Source organism: Syngnathus leptorhynchus, chromosome 19 (assembly GCF_054491065.1).
Source record: "Syngnathus leptorhynchus isolate UIUO chromosome 19, UIUO_Slep, whole genome shotgun sequence".
NCBI lineage: Eukaryota > Metazoa > Chordata > Actinopteri > Syngnathiformes > Syngnathidae > Syngnathus > Syngnathus leptorhynchus.
The window spans coordinates 6,683,448-6,703,897 of record NC_141213.1 but is presented as its reverse complement, the minus strand read 5'-3'; the positions used below and the strand labels follow the sequence as shown (position 1 = coordinate 6,703,897).

The 20,450-nt window shown below is 42.1% G+C and overlaps 1 protein-coding gene across 8 annotated transcripts in view; it reads left to right on the top strand.

Annotated features, from left to right (window-relative positions):
- The first annotated feature begins 1,016 nt into the window (after positions 1-1,016).
- ctnnd2a (catenin (cadherin-associated protein), delta 2a) overlaps positions 1,017-20,450 on the top strand; it is a 114,543-nt gene continuing 95,109 nt past the window's right edge. For 5 of the 8 annotated variants that reach the window (XM_085939467.1, XM_085939466.1, XM_085939470.1 and 2 more), the window contains exons 1-2: positions 1,017-1,998; positions 18,453-18,583. In XM_085939467.1, the coding sequence (XP_085795593.1) occupies positions 18,455-18,583 (129 nt within the window). In that variant the 5' untranslated portion in view covers positions 1,017-1,998; positions 18,453-18,454. Of the gene's footprint in view, positions 1,999-7,712; positions 7,793-18,452; positions 18,584-20,450 lie in introns of all 8 variants that reach the window. The other 3 variants (XM_085939463.1, XM_085939462.1, XM_085939464.1) reach the window with 3 other exon arrangements.

Genomic DNA, 20,450 nt, shown 5'->3' with positions numbered 1-20,450 from the left:
ACGGTGGTTGATTTATTCAATGGTAAATTGCATGACTTTAATTTGCATTGACGTTTTTAATGTGACTTTTAAATTTCAATCTTTAAAAATAACTCTGATATCTATGCCTTGCTCGTTTAAGGGTATCCTTGTCAAATGTCAATTGAAGTCGTTCATTTATGAATGCACTCGTGCAATTTAAAGTTATTGCATAAACTTAAACATCGTTGGCAAAGCCACACACAGACACGAGGGTGGGACTTTTAAAACATATCCCGTAATAGTTTCTTGCTTCATATGTGTAAGTGAAAGCTCCAATTCTGAGTTTATTTCCCATAAGTGGCATTGCAACACTATTTAGAGAATTGTGTTTCTTGTCAGTGCCTTTTTTTGTGTGTGTGGAAGAACGTTATGCTATGTCAAATTGTGTGTTCTATGGAGGAGGTCAAAGGGGTCAAAGGTTTTGTACTTGAAAATAATAAAACTTGAAACTGAAATTAAAAGTGTTAATCTTAAAAAAAAATTAAAGAAAAAGATCATTCAAAATAAAAATACTTGTATGATATATTTTTTGGAGTTAAAAATAGTTTTTCTTCGCTTTGGTAAATATTTTCAATCAACAATTTATTTTTGAGTTTCACACTTTAGTTCCAAATCTGGCTTAGTAGGCATGGTACGAGTTGAGCAGGGCGTGGAATCACGAGTGACAACTGAACAAGAATGCTTGGAACTACTCCCAGGGACAGTGGGCATAGTGTTTCATATGCACTATCACTTTGAAGGGATGACCTACTAATGTTTTCTTCTGATGGAATTCATATATGGTGACAAGAATTGATTTGCAATTCTTGCCTCCTTTTATTTAACAATATCAAATATGAAATCTCTACACGTTGTTCAAATGATAGCAGCTTATGTGTAATTATTTTGTAGGCTTTTTGTATAGGTATAGCATTGAATTTCAGACCGAGAGCGCTCTCTAGCGAGTGTTCTGCTGACATGCAAGTCTTCGCAAACAAGCCAAGGTAATGCAAGTTTGCTCAGACATCGAGGATTCAAGATCTGATCAGCACTTTATGAAGAAAAACATGCCGAGGAAGGATGAAACGAGCAAATTTATCGAACATCATTTGATATTTATTCCAAAAACTGCAGTATGCATATGGAATGGAAGGGGATAGATAGATATACTGCACTTTGTTCTGCACACCTGGCACACCCGGAAACGATGCAATTTCACCTCATTTGCCTGAAATTGGACTGCACGCACAGGTGTCAAATCCAGCTCCAAGTTGAAGCCCACCACAGATTGGCTTTAAGCAGAGGTCGAGCTCGCCCTCGTGCATCTGAAGGTAATGCACAAATGATGTCACGATGATGATTGCCTCCAAAAAATGGCAGAAGGTGACGCAAATTGCATCTAAATGCTCACTCCCGATTGCAGATGATTTTAAAAATACAAAATAGTCCGAGTTTACAAGGGAGGACGCCTCCCACGCACGGTTTGGAACAATGCACACTTTGCACACATTCAGGAGGAAACACCTGCCTGCCTGCAAGCCTGCAGAGGGCGCGCCACACCACACGATGGAAGTGAACGAGTGGGCTTACACGAGCGCGCGAGCCAGTTAGTGAGTGGCCGAGCGAGACAGAGAGCGGCTGTCTGCCTCCTTTCCGGTGTTCTTCCTGTCACCGCAGTGCTTCGCCTCTCTCCATCCCCCCGCCCGCCTGCACACCTCCGCTCCTCAGCCCTCGAGCTACCTGCTTTTTCTTCTTCACATCATTCGTCCTCCTCCACCTGCGCCACCCGGATGCTTGAGTCCTTTTGCAAACTGCAAATGCACGCTGCATCCTCCACATCCCCGGAACCAGGACGAGCCGACCGGACGCACTCTTCTTCTATCCTAAACTGAGGTGAGCACGCTGCGAATTGGACCCCGAGGAAAGGCGCACTAGGGGCGGACGGTGAATTGAGGAGGAGACGCCGGTGGCTGGGACGGTGGCCAGGATCTCGTGTAGGTAAGTCTTGGCGTGATTTTATTTGATGCTTTGAAACATGGAGGATTTAAATGTCGCCCACCACAATGGGACGTGCAAAATGTTTGTTAGGCGCACTTGGCCGTGCACGGAGGAGCTTTAGAGCGCGATTAAAAATCTCTTCAAAATTCCATCGGACAGCATGCATACTGCCTCAAGAGTCATCATTGATTGGATTTAAAGGTACTCTTGCGTGAGAGAAAAGGAAGGCTCGTTCAAACTAAGTGAAGTTCTGCTTTTAATATATACTGCTCGCTCTCAATGAGCACGAGTTCCAGAGATGATTCGGGGAAATGTCTGTTTCTCATCACCCCTTTCGCCTTACTTGTGATGATAAATAGACATTTTGCAGGAGAGGGATTGCGCTGGCAGTTTGTCAAGGGCGTGCAATAGATCCTGCTGATGAGCTGGAGGGAGAGGAGGATGAGGAGAGGGGGGCAGAGGGGGGGGAGAGGGGGTGGCTGTTATTAGACATGATGTGGCTACATGCACAGCCTCCTGCATGTCAGCACTTTGACAGGTACATGATGGACAGCATCATCATGCAGCGGTTCCATTATATACGTATGCCAAGGTCTCACCATATGGCATTGAACTCTCTTTTGTCAGGTGCTGAGAACATACTGTAAGTGTTAAAAAAAAAAAAAAAGCTTTGCTTTGGAGATTGCCAATGTTTTTCCTCTACTTAAATGCAGTGTGGATGTCCAAAGTGTGTGTTTTGACAGAAGCGTGTGTCATGTTGCGTCCGGGGCACTTTGGTGTCCCTCAGGGTCCAATTTACATGAATGTATCTCAGAGGGCAAATTACGGGACTCCGACATTACCACGTACATTTCCAGACAGTAGAAGTTAATAGTCAAGGGTGTAAAAGCTACACAGTGGAACCACTAAGGTCAACTCAGTCCATGGCTGAGGATTTTCAATTGGTTTACACTGTATTTCAAACCCATTTTCCTTGCAGGATGGAAAGGAAATAGAAAATAATCAGCTACTGACTCAAATCCCAAACAAACTTTTTGAGCTTCCTATAAAATAAAAAACAAACCGATTTAAAATGAGATCAGCTTGACTATGAAATTAATTGACCAAACCAAAAACAAGGTAATTTATGCTATGACTGAACTGAATTCTGGTTAGTTATGCAACATGTCATTTCACTTATTATTTTTAAAGCTTATCTTTAAAATTTCATTTGGTTAACGGAAATGTTTAGTCATTTTGTTAGTTTCCATCAAGAGTTTTCTGTTGAGATAATTCTTTTTTTTTTGCAACCTATCCTCTGTTATTTGGGGGAAAAATCACCTATTTGCTGCTTTGAAAACAACGAGGCAAAAAGCACAACATAAGCCGAGGTCATTTGCCGCTGGCTGAGCTGAGGTCTTATGAGATTTGCTGACCGCAAAATTTGAAGTTGTTTTTCCCCCATGAATGTCTCCAACTCTAATGAGCTGTATAGAAAATGGAGGCATGCAATTACAAAGGGTGGCATTTGAGGTTCCGCTTTAATAAAGTGAGAAACCATTTCACAACTTATTACCATCATCAGTGCATTCCTGTGCCATATATGCGACCCCCCCCCCCCCCTCTCGTGCGCCTTCCTTTCGAAAGTCTGAATTTCCAAAAGATGAGCTTTTTTTCTGTCCGGCGATCCGACCGTCCCTAACGGCCATGTGAAGCCCCCGTCCTTTGCTTGCGGACACAGATTAGGCTAATTCACACAGCGGCGTGGGATGCTTCATCATTATGCAGCGGCGGCACAACACAGCAGTCTTTATAGCGTTGTAGTTGAGACAGAGGGGGGTGGGGTGGGGCAAAGCTAGCCGCCGGTGCCTATTGATCGCTCGGCGCGGCTGCTGGCTGGCGTCCACGAGGATGGAGTGCTGACGACAGTCCAAAGTGCTGCCATGACGAGCTGGCCTCGGAAGAGGGATGCTGATGACCGGAGAGGCATTTGCATCAATAGCTAGTCCACCTGGAGCCATATACTTGGGGTTGGTTCACGTTGAGCCACTTTGTCATCAACTAGTGGAGACGCGGCGGACGCCAAAATGACCTTTACTTTCTTTCTTTCTGCTTTGATTTTCTCTTCCCTGGGAATTGTCGGAACAGTAAGACGCCAGTGAGTGAGACTCTTTTGACCTCCTCTTAAAAGTTTGCAGGGCCAGAATGTTGTTTCTTTTGTATTTAGCACTTAGACATAAAATCCTTCTGACTTTCTCTTGACTCCAACACAAATTAGATTTAGTCTACCCACCACCACCAAATTCTTCAGGAAATGCAGATTGATTACATTTTTGCTGCCGGGGATGGTGACCATCATTCCCGGGGGGGGGGGGGGGGGGGCAGTGCCCCCGCAGAACCCCTTCTAGCGCCGCCTGTGTAGGTGAGTGCCATGTCAGGGCCAGAACCAATTAGAGGAAATTTTCAGCAGGTCCAAGTACCAAGTATTTTCCATTTCAAGTGACTCATTAAGGACCACATTTGAGGGGGGGCAGAATGTGAATGCTGAACCGTCATCAGCAGCAAAACAGTCACTACTTTTCAGCGAAATACTGCAGCATATTTCTGGAATGACTGATATGAAGGAAAAGCTGAAAAAAGGCAAAGTGGGACATTTAAGATTTGATGCTTTCTCTTTCATCCAAGCACATGTCATGGGTGGACCACAGCCGAGTGACACGATGTGTGAACTTTCCCGGTGCTTTGATTGCATTTTGATGGACTCATGGGAGGTGTTGACAGCCCCCATACGCTCATCAATCATTCATGCTTTTTCTACGATGAGCTCTTTTAATGACATTTAAAAAAAACCCCACAATGCACAGTCGCTAATGGACACTTTTACAATGTTCCCCATAAGGGTTGAAGTGTTACACGATTAAAAACACGTTACGCGCCATTAAACCTGTAGCATCACTCTTCTTTCCCCTCACGGTACATTATAGCATCTAGCGTGGCCGTCCCACGGGGACATATTTAAGCAATGATCTATCTCGCTCTTAATTGTGTCCATTTGAAAAACTAATGTGTGATCATTACCGTTTTCTTCATAAGTGCTGATGACAGCGTCTGGCTGCATTATAATGAAAATACTTTTCAATGACTAACATAGTTGAATGGTCAGATACTGTTTGTTGCGTTATTCCTCATCATTCTTAGTCGGGAAACAGACTAAGGTTGTACATTTAGCACAATTGACAATTTGACAATTGAAATATGGTCATAGATGAGTTGTAGTGGAAGCTTGATGGTATGATTAGTTGTGGACGACAAGATTAAGGTTCAAGGCCTTCAGTTTATAGTGGCAGGGATGGCCTTGAGTGGCCAGAGAAATCCTTTACCGGCTTGTCACTGAGCTTTTGACCTCTAAGAGTCAATAGGAGTGCGTTGATCAAAGGGAGAAAAAGAGAGAAGTACATTTATCACTATAAAAATATCCATTGCCTATTATGAAGCTATTTATAGTATGAAACTGTCCTGCACTGAATCATTTGTACATGCTCAGTGGTCACAGGTTAAGTTACACCAGATATGCATTGGTGGTTTCTAGCATGTCAATTATGTAAGTGTCCCCCCTAAAAAAAAATAAGTGAGATTGTTTTTCTGTTGTGTAATAGTAGAACTGGTAAGACATGTCAATCATTGGATTATCCATGGGGAATTTGCGCCCCCTTGTGGAGTCATCATCTGTAAAAGGGTGGGGGTCTTAACATTCTAATGCTTAGTTTTCTTGTTTTTTTAATCTTTTTTAATTATTATTTCTTAACACTGCAATGCAAGATGTTGTTTTTTTTTAAAATTCTGTTTGGTTCAGAATTCAAGATATATTTAAGGGAACTTAAAAAAAAGTTTCATTTGATTCTTCTGCTTTTATTTCTTCTTTGCCATTTGATGCCCTTCTACTCCTTCATAGTTGTGGCCAAAATGTTTTATTACTGTCATTTTACTTTGCAGTGCGGCAATCACCAGAGAGCTCTTTCAAATCTTTTATTTTACCGATGTCGAAACGTAATCCTTTTGGTATGAGCATTTTTCATTTTGTAAAAATGAACAGGTGGCCCTAATACTAGCCCAGTTCTTATTAAGCTCATGTATTGGCTGACTGGAGATACGACTTTCACTTGCACCTCAAGTGTCCCTTCACCATCTGTCGACCTCCCAGGGTTGTCAAACTTTTTCCAGGTATAACGTGTGTCATTCTTATCACGAGAAAGAGGTGTTCAAAAAGATTTGGCCTTGACATTAGAAACTCTGCAGATAATGTGCCAAACAGGATTTCTGAATAAAGTCTCCGGTAAAAAGGAAGAACCGTTCAAGATGGATAAGACTGTTTTAAATCCCTTCAATCATGTGTCACGAATTTCACGTGCCGGTCAAAAAGTAAGCTTAAGTGGATTCTCTTTTTTTTTTTCTTTTTTTCTGCAGCATCTGAGTGCCCTTCATCTTTTAATCTCTCCAAATGCAATGCACTCTTTTTGTCATTTGTAAAGGAAAGCCAATGTTTGAGGGAGGGCATAGGGCATCGTTGAAGTTTCCATTGAATTTGCTAGAGTCGCTTGACAGTGCGGGAGGTTTCGAAAGCATCATACCATTCACAATGTTGTTACGTGTTGTACACGGTGTGATTAATGACAATGAGATTTGGAGATAGCGATGTGTCAGCGTTGGAATGGTTCCAGCAGGGCAGCAAAGTGTGTGTGGATGCCTTCTAGTGTGCTTTCTGCTCCTTGTTCTAATGAGCTAGCCACAGATGGGGCTCCCTCTATCATCCCTCCTCCTCCTCCTCCTCCTCCTCCTCCACTCTATTGTCTTCCCTATCAGCCAGGGAGACAAAGAAAGAAGTCAAGAAATGATAGTGATAAAAAGAGAAGATCGCTGAGGAAAATGTGAAGTGACAAAACAGCGTGAAGGTACACTGGGTTAAGGATGCAGGTGACACAAGTGGGAATTCACAGGAAGGGGTAAGTGGCGAAAATGATGGGGAGATGGAGTGTAAAGTGAAAGACAGGGAGGTGGAAAATGGAGAGAAAGGAAGAATGGGCACACGCCAAAAGGATGGGAAATGTAGAGTACAGTACGTATATGGAAACATGTGCAGATGTGCAGAAGAGCAGCGGTTTGTATCCCAGCCACGGCGTCACATCTGGGGCTCACTCTCCATACTTGATGAGCTGTATTCATAATTAGCTCAGCTAGCAGGTGCGCCCGAGTTCATTGAGCATCAAAGTGGAGCCAGCCTTAGATACACAACGTGCAACATTTGGATTTCTGCAGCACATGATTCAATTGACTGATATAGAAAGCACCATTGATAAAAACCATTATTCATCCATTCAAATTTATTCAGCTCCCAAAAGTCTCAAAAGGAGCACAAGTCTGTCATTTGTTTTGACACCTACAGCCAATTTAAGGCTTTTTCACACTGCATTTTTTTTTTTTTGTGGCATCCACAGCGAGCCGGCACGTCCATATTTGATACTGGTTGCTAAGCTACCAAATAGGTTTCTATCCTGTTAACATTTGCTGAATTATATATTACAGATGTGATAGAAGCAAAGCATAGGTGCCTCGTATATAGGGATGCAGTGAATGATAGGGAATATGAGCAATTCAGTGGAAAATGAGATAGAAGGTAATTTGTATTATTTATTAATTGTGCCCTTCTCGACACTTACTTTTCCACACATTTTCCACAGGACTGAATTCATTCAAGAATCTGAAGAAATTATCTTTGTTACCTTCTTCGGTTATCTGATCGTGAACACAAATATAACAGGTGCTTATTTTATCCTCCCCTTAAAGCAGTTAATTATAATTTTATTGTTTTAAAAAAATGGTTTGTTTACAAAATAAGCTTGGATGGATGGAAGAATGCTAATTGGCACTCCATACCTGTGATAATCAACAGCTGTGGAATTCTTGCTGACAACTTCCCAGAAATAACAATATTCATTGAGAAAATGGCAACATTTTTTTTTGTGTGTGTAAGCAAAACGTCGTGGTCACTCACGTTGCATCACACTGTCTACTAAATTGTTTTTGATGTTGCCTTTCCATCTGGTGGAATGTCTCCAGCATGTAGGATGAAAAGTGAACATTGATTTCACTCATCTCTGTCTTGCGTGGATGTATAATTCATGACGTTAACAACAATCGCCGTTGCATATCATTTGACGTACATGTTTGGCAGCTCATGAATTTGAATGGTGCTAATGCCTCGGCTCTTTTGTCTCTCGCTTATGAGAAATGGCATGAGTAACGTTTCTCTGTATTGTATAATATTTGAAAGCATGATCTTTTTTTTCCCTCCACCCAGAAGCCACCTCTATTGGAACACACATTCATTATAAATGGTTGGAGATACAGTGTGTGTGGTGCATTGTGGATTTCAGATACGCACCAAGTATAAAGATGTGGCTGGATGTGCCTTGAACAAGATTTTGAAGTCCACAGTGAGGATCAGAAACGACTTGGCTGCTTCACACCAACAAAAAGCTTGACACAATTTGGAAAAGTGATGGTGACTTTTCAAATGCCATCTGGCATTTCATTTGTGCTGTCATTTATTTTTGGCTTGGCCAGGATTGAATGTGCATGATTTGGCTTTGCTAATTAACTCTATTCTGTTGTAATATAAAAGCCCCCCCTCACAAAAAAATAATAAAAATAAATCAAAACAAAATACCACAGCCTTGGACGCAAGGCAAGCTTAACCACACACTGTTGTTCAGGCCAATTAGGCTCGCAATGCGCAAGCTTTAGAGTGGCAGACAGGCATTCTCGTCGGGAAAAAGAAAGGAAACAAATCCTTTGAACAGACATGCACAATATCTGTCTTCCTCTGCCTCCCTCCGTCTCACTGGGTCGTGCGGAGACAAGACGACACAAACAGTTGAGCTTATTTACTTTCTAGTTGCACACATGTCCATGTCGCAGCCAGGGAATGGAATGCATGCATATTCACTCATGTGATTAGTTCGGATGATATTGGACTTTATTGGTTTTCTGCAATGCAAATTTGCATCACAAGTGATGTATTTTTCCCCTGATATTTGTGATCTCATCATTTTTTTCTATCAATTGTCAAAGAGAGAAACGAATTAACCAGGGAACACAAAGTCAATTAGGGATAAAGAAAGACCAATGAGCTTGTGTGTTATGATCATTTCCAGACATTTCAATGGCGATGGAATAAAATCCGCATCTTGTCTTTAACCATTTATCATGGCAGGTACGTCAATTTAGCTGTTGAATCACTAATATCATGAATCTTGCTTTGATTTCGTGGAGGCCCCACATTTGCCAGCCCAGCGTGAGAACCAGCAGATTTTTGGACATTTCAAAGTATTACATCATGATAAAGTCTTAAAGTAAAAGAACACTGCAGTACTCTCGTTTTTTAAATACCTTGACGGGTCACCAAAGAATTCCACATGATCTGGACATGTATAGCCCGTTATTCTTTGTATTTCTGCTATGTATAGCCCATTTGTTTACAATTTTGCTCGGAGCTGGACCGTATCCCAGCCGAAACTACACTCTGAATTGTTTGCCAGTCAACCACAGGGCACACGAAGAAAGAAAAGCATTCACACTCTCATCCAAATCATCCTGGAGTGGGAACTGAGCCCAATCGGGGCTGTATGGAAGTCAAGCAATACAGGATACAATCAGTACCTGTTATGTTATGTTGTGTCATTGAGGCCACAGAGCACCTGCTGGCCTCCCAACTCTGTAACACGCATGATCACCTAATGACGATATCCCAGTGTGAAGGTTGGAACGATTAAGGAAAACATCCTCCCACCTTTGCTGTCTTGTCTCTGTTAGACATTCTCCGGGCTAAATTGAAGGTCAGAAGGTTCCCAACAAGAGTGAGTCCATTGTTCCCACCAAGGCCCAGTAGTAGTAATCGTAGTTGTTGAGAATCCATGGTAACTACTTGTCAGGTCACTCTAGTTGCCATGACAACACAAAGACCACTGGCTCAACAGTATAATATAGCAGGAAGTATTGATTGTGATCAATGAGTGTGAAGAATGAATTCGGCGTGGAGCTTCCACCTCTAAAGTTGCCCACTATCAAAACAATTCTATAAATTTCTTGGGACAAAGGTGGCGTGAGATCTAATTAACTTTGGCCTCCAGGGGAAGCGGCTGATCTATCTTTACAGCACAGTGACCTCTCCAAGGGGACATTTGAAATGCTAATTTAATGGCGTCAACCCGTCATATGTGAGCGGTGAGGGGACGACAGAAGCGTGACCCGTGATCCTGGTCATGCTTGATTCTCTGAGGCGCTTCTGTCGGTCTATGGCCAATCAATAGTGTTGTTATTAAATGCCAGAGTGCCAGTGTTGGCCTGCAAACACAAGGTTAATAAGGCGTCTTTAGTGCGCTGTGCTGCCGTAGTCTACTGTTTGGATGTTATTAGCAAGCTGAGCACAAATTGGACAAGAAGGCAAGCTACTAATAATCTGTCTTATGTCAGTCTATTCTAGCCAATTACATTCCAAGCCAGTCTAAGAGTATAAATGAGATATTTGTCACTCACAAATGAGCCTACACTGTAGATTTCTAATTGAAATGTAACGTAGTGTGAATCTGTTGTGGATTTTTCATGAAGCTTGAATATACTCTAACTGTATATGGGCTCATCAAACACTGCTGCTTTTAATTGGCATGTCAATAGGTATGTTGCAGTGTTGTGGCGTCGCATTCTAAGAACGCCTTCCATCAGCCTTAGTTTTATTGATTTCTGCTGATAATAAAGATAAAGCGAATGAGTTGACCTAATTTCAGACGGCACCAAAGAAGGAACTCGACCTACTCTACCTTTTGACGTATTCTCCAAAAACAATGGTGATAAGAAAAGAGTTGGAACATTTCCATTGTAAGCAGATGAAGAAGCTATCCTTGTCTAGCTGTAGCATTTCGCTGCAATGATTTCACATGGATCCATATTTTATGTCTTGCCCAAGGGCAATATGATTGTAGTCAAGAATCAGAGTAGCAATATTTAGTCCTCGGTGGCTTTTGAACCACAATCCTTTGCTCCAAAGCCCACCTTTTTCCAAATGGTGTCCTGCCAAATGGAAATGAAACCAATGTCAGAAAAGTGGTTATGATTGTACTTCAAGATACCAAATTTAAGATGAAAATATTCCCACTGTCAATCAGAGGCAGAACAATGAATGAATAGTTCATTCTTTGACCTCTGTGGAAAGGCGGCAATATCAGTCGAGTGAGACAGAATTGATGTGGAAATATGTCCCTCCCTCGGAAACAGAAAGCTACTCGTGTCAACAAATGATCCGAATTAGAAAGAGAAGGCGCTTTCCGTGAAGGCCCTTTGCGCTTCCCAAAGCTCAGCAGTGGGCAGCAGCTGCGGAATTAGCTGGGAAAATCGGCTTGATGTTGGCTCCCGCGGATACGGGATCCACCGTGCGAGATATATCCCGACTTGGAGAAATCTTCTTAAGGCGAGCTTGCGTGAAAACACCTGCAAGCTTTAACATGTGCCGTTCACGCTTCGAAAAACAAATCGGACTCACTTTCCTGCCACGAACACGCGGCTTTGCTGATCTCTGTAGTTGTTTTCAATCAGTCCTAAAATTACCATAGCAATCCAAATTGAATTTGAACTGTGTTGGATTGTGATCCATCTTTCTTTCCTTCTCAATCTGACTTTCTCTCTATCTGTCAGAAATATTCCTCACACACACATTGCTGGAGGTCAACGTCAAGCCATGAAGCTTTACAACTCACCAAGGTCCTATATGCCTCTTGTGGTAATAGCCTAGACTAAGAACATCATTACCCCCCTGAGGAACTGCGATAGACAGAGAGGGAAAAATCCACAATGAGGGAATCGGAGTGATGTACAGTACTGCGCAAAAGTTGTTAACCAACACCTCGAATGCAACCACGCCGAACCTTTGCATTTATGTACAGTAATTGTTATTTAGCAGCCACTACTCTGCTTGTTAAACGAAGAATGACTAATAGTAGTCAGGTGCAATTATTCTGAAAGGTGGATAGTGATGCTAAAGTGACTCAATCAGTCGTAAGAAATTCCTCTCTATGTTCAGGATAAATGTTTACTAAAATATCCGTTAGGGTTCAAATGAACAGAAATGATTTAAATCAGAATGTTCACCTTTTAATAAACTCCCATTTCCTTATTGAAAGTAGGTTTCCCAGCGATGTATCTGTTGTACATTCTATTTTGCCAGTTTGTTAGGTCATTCTTCTGGCGAATGTCCGGTCGCTGGCAACATTCCGGACTCTGCTGTGCAACTGGCGCGGCTGTCGTGCTATCGATTCGTTGCTCTTGTCTGTTCGTTTTTACTCTTTGTGCTATTTGATGTGAGTGTTGTGTACTGTCTAGTCACCGTGGGACGGTGGGAAACGTAATTTTGATCTCTTTGTGTGCCTGGCATGTGAAGAAATTGACAATAAAGCGGACTTTGACTTAACTTTGACAATAGTAATAGTGGTCTGTCGAGACACGATTTGCATTTCAACAGCATTCAAACTCTCTGCTTCTTCTATATCTAGTTGAATAGAAAGTTGTGTCTTTGAATAGCAACTTGTTGATTTTGAATGAGTCAGGAGCATCTGACTAACGTCCTCCAATTGTTCCCATCAGACGTTGCATTGTGCATCCGACTTTGAGGCGTCTATTTGTCTGCGCATAAACACATTTTGTCCTTCAACAGTTTGAGCGTCAAACCATCTGCCCCTGGGCCTTTTGGCTTGTGACAATGGACACAGCGCTCGCTCTATTGTTTTGCCTGTGATTTAGTTATTACACTGAGATTAACACAGTGGAAGATGCCACTGACACCCAGGGGCTTTGGACTCAGCGAAAGAGTGACAAAGACAGGAGAGCGAGAGACTTATATCTCGTCTTGCTCCTTCGCCCTCTCTCCGTCTGTTTCGCTGTGCCTCTGACAGACACGTACATACTTGCACATGATGTTACACGCTTATCCAAGCATTGCCAAACAAACAGTTGCAATTACAATTCAACCCGACGCACACGCACACAGGCTACACGGTCGGCCGCCGACTCCTCCGTATTCAGTGGCTGATAAGAGAAATGGCAGCCCAGTGGCATCCGGTCTGGATGTACACGCACACCGGCAGGAAAGAGGAAAACAAATGGTTGAACTTTCAAATCATGCAAATGAAATTAGGAGAAGCAATGCAGAGCTGCACGGAGTGAGCGAGAGGGTGACGTCATGCAAGAAGGATGAGGCAAGGTTCCAGTGGGACCACTTCACTCCCCTCCTCTGACAGATGTATGGCACCTTAGTGCGATCAAACACAACCAGCAGGAAGATTTTGTGCTGGAGGAGCGAAGGAATAACATCTGTTGCCTTATTAGATCTGAAATTATTTAGCTGCATTACAGTATGATGACCTCATATTAGAAATCACCTCCTGCTGTTCAAATTACGACGTCAATATTCAACATACTGACGAATGAATACAACTCTTTAAGAAAATATAAAAACAACCAAATAATCATTTGAATAATCTGCTTTCATATTTGCTATTGAGTAGCTACATTTCAGAGTATTGATTTAGAGGTTGTTGTTTTTTTTTTTCAAACTTAGAAAGTAGTATGACCTGTTTTAGGGTCAACCCCTTGTCAAGTTTGTTGACATAAACATTGTCATCATGATGTGCTAACTTGCCATGAGCGTGTTGTTCCAAATAAACATTGAACCCTGACAGTTTTAAGTTTTGCCTCTGCCAGTCTAGCTTGCCTTCAAATTTATTTTTCATTAACAGCTTGTGATTGAGTGTGTATTTTGCCAGTACCGTCACGCCAGGTGTACATCATGCATGGTGTATTAAATGTCAAAGGCTGCGAGGGATGAAATGTGTGAATGTCGTATCCCCCACCCCCAAAAGCTTCCAGCAAGGGGATTCTATCTCCGCCCCCGCAACTTCCCCACAGCCTCGAGACTGGCAAACCACCTGGATAAATTTTACACACAATCATGAACTCTTTATAAGCAGGAATATATCCATTTTTTATTTCAATACAAGTTAAAATCCAAAGAGTGCCATATAATGATGGAGTCTGTCAGAGCAGACAAGATTTTGTTGACACTTCAAACTAATCGCTGTTGTTTTCACCCTTATAAAAGCTTTTAAAACAACGCTTATGTACATTCTCAGAGCAGCAGTATATCAAAAGTTACTTGGTCCTTTCCTTTCCTTTCCTTTCCAGCTTGTTCAATCCAGTTTCTTTTTTAATGCAGCTTGTTTAGGAGACTGACCTGTCAGTTCTGATCTCCCCCTCTCCAAGTAGCTGCCCTACTTATTTAGAGGAGGCGGCGAGTGACATCACATTGGAGATTGCAGGGTGAAATTTCAAGTGTGGTCGAGGCAGAAATGGGTTGAAGAGGGACGCTTGGATTTATGTTTGGCAGATTTTTGCTTTTTTGTCTTGTCAGTTTTGTGAATAGGCTAGACACCTGAGAAATTGAGATGACCAGGTAGTAGCTCCTTTTGAATGCTGTCACTTCTGCTATGGAAGCCACCATTGAGTTGGAAATTCGCCATAAAGGCCTCCATAAAGGTGAGGTGATGCGGCTCAGCCCAAAACAAAAATCTTCAGATATTTATCATATATGTCACTTTTAAGAGAAGGCAGTTTTTCCAAAATAGCATTACTTAATGAATGTGGAATTGCTTGATTGGTTTAAAGCGTGTATAACAAGTTTTCAAAAAAACAAAACTGGCCATAGATAGATTGTCCCGCTCAGCTGGATAAAGATGTGGTCCGTCTAGACTTTCCTTCACTTCTTTTACTCGCCTCCCTCCTTCTATTCCAGTGTCAAAAAAAGTGACATTATGAGGGAAATTCTGCGGGGAGGAACGTTAACAAGGGGCTGTGTGACAAGGACAAGAAAGTTTGGAATTATTTTTACCTCTTTTGCGACTGTGGGGGAATACATTTCTGACTTTTTATGCTGATGCTTTCTCCAGCACGTCTGTGAATACACACCCTAATCTAGGTCAACCTGCTTCACCGACTGCGTGCAAATGCGTGCTGTTGCACACTCCAGGCTCCCCCAGACAATAAATGCATTTTCACAGTACCCAAAGCCATTGAATGTTACCGGGTGACTTGTGATAAACCATGGACATCAGAGTAATAAAGTTGAGCATATCATAGGAGCCAAAGTAGCTGCAGGTATCGATTGAACGAGTGAAAGTTGTTGCCTTTGAGGCCGCGGAAGAGCAGCGGGCCTCAGGCGTGAGATCACAGCCGTGTGTGAGCCGCCTCCTCAATGAGCCAATAAGGCCGCTGGAGACGTGAGCCGCGTCCACCTTCGGTCTCATCCTCGGGTTTCTTCTGGGCTTTACTCTGGCTTATCGCTCCTCCGGAGGAAATGTAAAACCTGACGTGCATTTTCAAGATTGGCGCAGGTAGATTTTCCCTTTCATAGCTGTTACCACATTAGGTTTGTGATATCTTGCTAGCAGCTGGAATCCCCAAATGTATTTATTTTTCTCCAAATCAATACGTACTGCAAGAACGACTGTGACAAGAAGCTGTGCTGGATCAAATGATCACAGCTTCTGTCGCTCCTGCAAGTTAAAAACCCAAATCTATTTATAGCTTTTGGGAGAGAGAGCAGGCATATTATGTGCTTGCCTACACATGCATACAATTGTGCACCTAGTTCATCTCTGCGGAGCGCAAACTCAATGATGCATTATTCCGAGTTTAATATGAGACATCGCACGGAGGTAAATTAGAGCCATCAATCACGGGAGACGTTTGCATGCGCCATTCGTCAGGGGATCATTTTAGAAAAGCAAAAAGAGGCTTTGGCACTTGGAGTGATTGGCTGGCAAAATTGGGCATGGAAATGAAAATGATGCTTGCTTGATTTTGAACCTGACCTCATCTGAGAGCATTAGCGCGCTATTAGACATATGTTGGAAATGATTATTGTGTAAGCTCCTGAGGATGCAAAAAAGTAAAAATCTTTCCTAGCTCAGATTAACAGCAAGCGGCATACATCTGGGAGTGCAATTAAACATGTCCCCATCTCCGTTTAAGATGAGATCCGGGTTGCATTGTATTACACTGAAAGTAGAAGGTGCTGACAATAACCGTGGCCGTGCGAAGCATTCTGGGACAGCACGGCATTGTGACGCGTGATGGGAAATGTGTTATAGCGGCCTTATCGCCAGCTTTGCAATTTTCTCAGCGCAGTAGTGGCCAGCGCACAAGGCCTTTCTATAGACGATCACTTTTCATAATGATCCGCATTGTAGCTCATGTAAACGGTTTTGCAGGGAGTTGAAATTGAAGAATTTGCTCTGTCTGCACAGGATGTAATTGCATCTGTTGTCGGTGCGTCACGGCGATAAAGCCCAGCAATAATCGAGGAGATCTGATGAGGCGCACGCCTCAAAACGCTGTTACTCAATGTCAGTAAAGCTCCCACTCCTTTTGCGAAGGTGTTTAATAAACAGCGGAGGCTTCCGAGACGCTCCTCTGCTCTAGTGTTGTCTTTACTCGGGTCTTGCTTGCTCGGGATCCAAAGTGCGGTGACTCATTTGCTTTTATAGAGTGGAGATGCCAGGCTCAGAAGTGCTGTTTGTCAGCCAGAGTGAAAATATCCATCTGCAGGCTGCCTCAGCAGCATCTTTTATTTACAGACGCCACCCTGCCTGGCCTGCTGTCTCTGTCCGCTGGCTAGCAAACGAACTGATAGATGGACTCAATGTTTGATTTACAAACCTTCTGACTTGTTTACGGTCTCTCTTCATGCTAATGGATTAGTTGCCCTCAATGGAGATGCTATCACCCGGCGTGACTGTTGTCAGGCTGCCTACTGAACCATTACTAAGGCTCATTTTATTCTTCGATTTAAGTAATTGCTCAGTAAGAGATTTGTAGATTGTGTGGAATGATTCATTGCGTCTTAGTGGAGCTGCTGTTTGTATCGTGTCTTTTTTTTATGTTTTATTTGGATTCAAGTGATGGGATGTTGAGGTCCATCCACACAGACCTCCGCTATGGCAAGTCGTAGTAATTTGCTCTTTCACTGGCATAGAAACAAGAGTTTGAACATTCCGAGGGAGAGATTGCCCCATTTGTCTGAGCGCTATAACTAGTTTAATTTTAAAATTGTACTCACTCACACTAAGTGAATGACGAGATTGTTTGAGCATCCTCTGCCTTCTGTGGCTGTGGTTGTAATTGTAAGACGGCCATCATCATTGCCACGCTTAGCGTTAATGTGCATGGGCCCCAGCTTTGACCTAACAAAAGTTGGCACAAACTTGGATGTCAACATTAGACATTGTAATTGGACTGATGAGTCAGTCTCCCAGGAAAGCGAGTCCACTTGGCTCATTATTTACTCTGCTCTATTGACAATGTCCACTCCCTGTGGTCTCTTTGCTTTAAAACTTGCTGTCCTACTTTCCCATTTCTCCCAGAATTTCTAGCAAGCTTTTAAAGAAGATTAAATATAAATGCCAGTTGTTTCCACTTTCTAACCCACCATCGCTTTGCTTGTGTTAAAGTTTGAGCGAAGCTTGGATTTATAATGACGTAAAGGATTTGTAGCAATCACGCGCACCTTATAGACTTTGCCTCCTCAGTGTTCAATCAATGATGAGCCTGCAGTCTGGAAAATATCAATTCGGAATTCATCAGGGTGTGAAAATCCACTTGGATGACGCGGTTGAAGATGCGCCAGATATCCTAGCAAAATGTCAAACTCGTATTAATTCTGCATTTGAAGCCTGGTGTAAGCTGTCTGAATGGATGAGACATAAGGAGGGCGCTGCAGAAAATATGATTCTGGTAACATTTAATTTCACACTTGTGACACGTCAGTGTCTCCGCCACGTCAAATATGTGAGGGCCTATACGTGGTCGACAGCTCAATTTGGAGCCATCAACCATATGTATCTTATCATGTGTGCATGCAGGCCTGCAGATAAACAGTTATTTTTCTTTTTTTGTAACATTGATTATTCCTCGTCAAAGTAATTAAAATGGTGGCAATTTACACATCTTATTTTAACAAGTCGAGGAGCACTCGTGAGGTGACAGACGTTCAAACAGGAAGTAAGATTCGGTATTGCAGGCCGATTACAATAGCATCACTTTGAAAAAAATCAAACTATATTGTGTATGCCTACATAGTGAAATGACGCTGTTGAAATAATTGTGTTTCATTATTTTTTTGTTTTTCAAATGAAACGATGGATTAAAACACACACAAACACATTATGTAGAATAATTAAGAGACCTTAATTGCATGAATCAAGCTAACACAGTAACATTGCTTTTACTAATTATATTTCTTCTAGCTTTAAAAGACATGTCCAAATACATTTGCCTTGAAAGTTCTTTTTTTTTTTTTTTTTTCTTCATCATTTCAGCCATGCCCGTGCCAGAGCAGCCCGCCGAGCAGGAGAAGGGCGCCATGGTTCCCCCGGTGATGTCAGGCTCCAACGGAGACCGGTCAGAGACTGAGACCACCTCCTCTATCCTGGCCTCAGTCAAAGAGCAGGTACTGACATTTCCTCTTACACGTGACAATGGGCCTCAGGGGGAGCTTTTACATGTGTACTGAAAACTGACAAACCAATCCTTTGACACAATTAGCACATTTTAGGGCTTAAAAATAATTCTGATGAACAATAATTGTATATTTTTGCCTCATCAAAGTCTCTGAGCTATAATTTAAGAAATTTCAAATGTGACTTTTTACTAAATGTCATTCATTTTTCATCTTAGATTTCAAACAGCTTTCCAGGAAGCTCTAATGGTTTTCATCACGTTGATTATTTTACCGTCTGCTGGGTATGAAAGAACTTAAAGATTGAAAGGTCCTGAAGGAGTGTGAGCGTATAATGGATGGAAATGATGGAGTAGCACCCGCTTCCAGCTGTTGCCAAGCAAATCTAAATGGAATGGTCATTAAAAACTATACAATTACTCCACGTGCTCCTTTTTCTATAGCTGGAACATGACAAGAGGCAAGGCTAGGTGGGGGGGGTGACAGGGGAAGTGTGTGGGTGGGTGTGTGTGTGCGCAAGTGTTTAAAAAAAAAATAATTATCACATTGAAGCAAAAAATCAAAATTCTCTGACACAGCGGCGAAGCAAAGGCGTTTGCCGATCCCAAGTTGCAGCCTGAAAAACAAAAACATTGCTTTCGCACTAATTGCATTGGGTGATTGGTGATTCGCTTTGGACTCATTCATTGTGCGGCTGAGTGCTCTTTCAGTGGTTGGCATACGCAGTGCAACAAACTTCAGAAGCAATAAATATGTTTTTATTTTAATTAAACAATGATGGAATAGCCAATTTACTTTGGTGAAAGGGCGCTTATCATAAATTGCTTGATGTACATATTAGGGATGACCATTTCCATACATTTCCTGAGGGAATAACCAGCTGATGGTGCATTTATCTATTTTCGATACACTTGATCCTCATCAGGGTTGCAGGTAACAAGAGCTTAACACTTTTTTTATTTTTTTTACTATAGAGCTTTTTTATAGCTGTGATAATTTAATGGACGATTTTGTTAGCCAGGGCGGGCCAATTTTCTTGGGGTCAACTGCGAGTCAGTTCTGCCAACAGGAAATTAGTCCGACTTTCTCTGACGTGTAGATTTGCAGCTAAAATGTCCACTATTAACATTTTGCCGTACCGCTTCACGTGGAATCGTTTTGAGTTTCTTGAGATGCTTTGCAGGACGTTGCATCATCTTTCAGGTTGCCTCAGGAGAACTTCAGCAGACTCACCGCTGCCAATATGCTGACAGTATTGCTGCGTAGATTTTTAGTTGAAGTTAAGGTTTAAATGGAAAGGAAACGGTGTAATGTCGTATAGCAAATCCATAAAGCCTATAATTAGTAACTGACAACTATTCTAGTTACTATTGATTATTTGATTTCAAAAGTAATTTTTGCAAACGACTTGATTTCAAAAGTAAATTGGATTACAACGTACTTTATTTGTTAATTTCATCATATGCAGACGATGGCATTGATTTACTCCTAGAATAAAGTATGTTGGCTAACAAGGTCAGTATGACCTTCAGATTTATTGTTGCAGTCAAGGAATAAACAATGATTAATTACAACCAGGCTAATCTGGTGCATTGGGATGGGTCCATGTCATGAGCATCAAAGACACCAAAGGACACAAGAAACGCCTTAGCTGGATTATTTACCTCAAAATTGAATGTCACCCAAGGTTGTAAAAAGTTTTATCGTGCAGATCTTGAGTAGTCAATTCAATGATGGTTTCATGATACGTTTTTCGAAAGAGCGAGCGACCTTACCGATGGTTATAAAGAGAAGAACATGAATAAAGTTGGCCTGGACACAAAGTGTCGATATTTGAGCTGTCACTTTGAAGCTTATC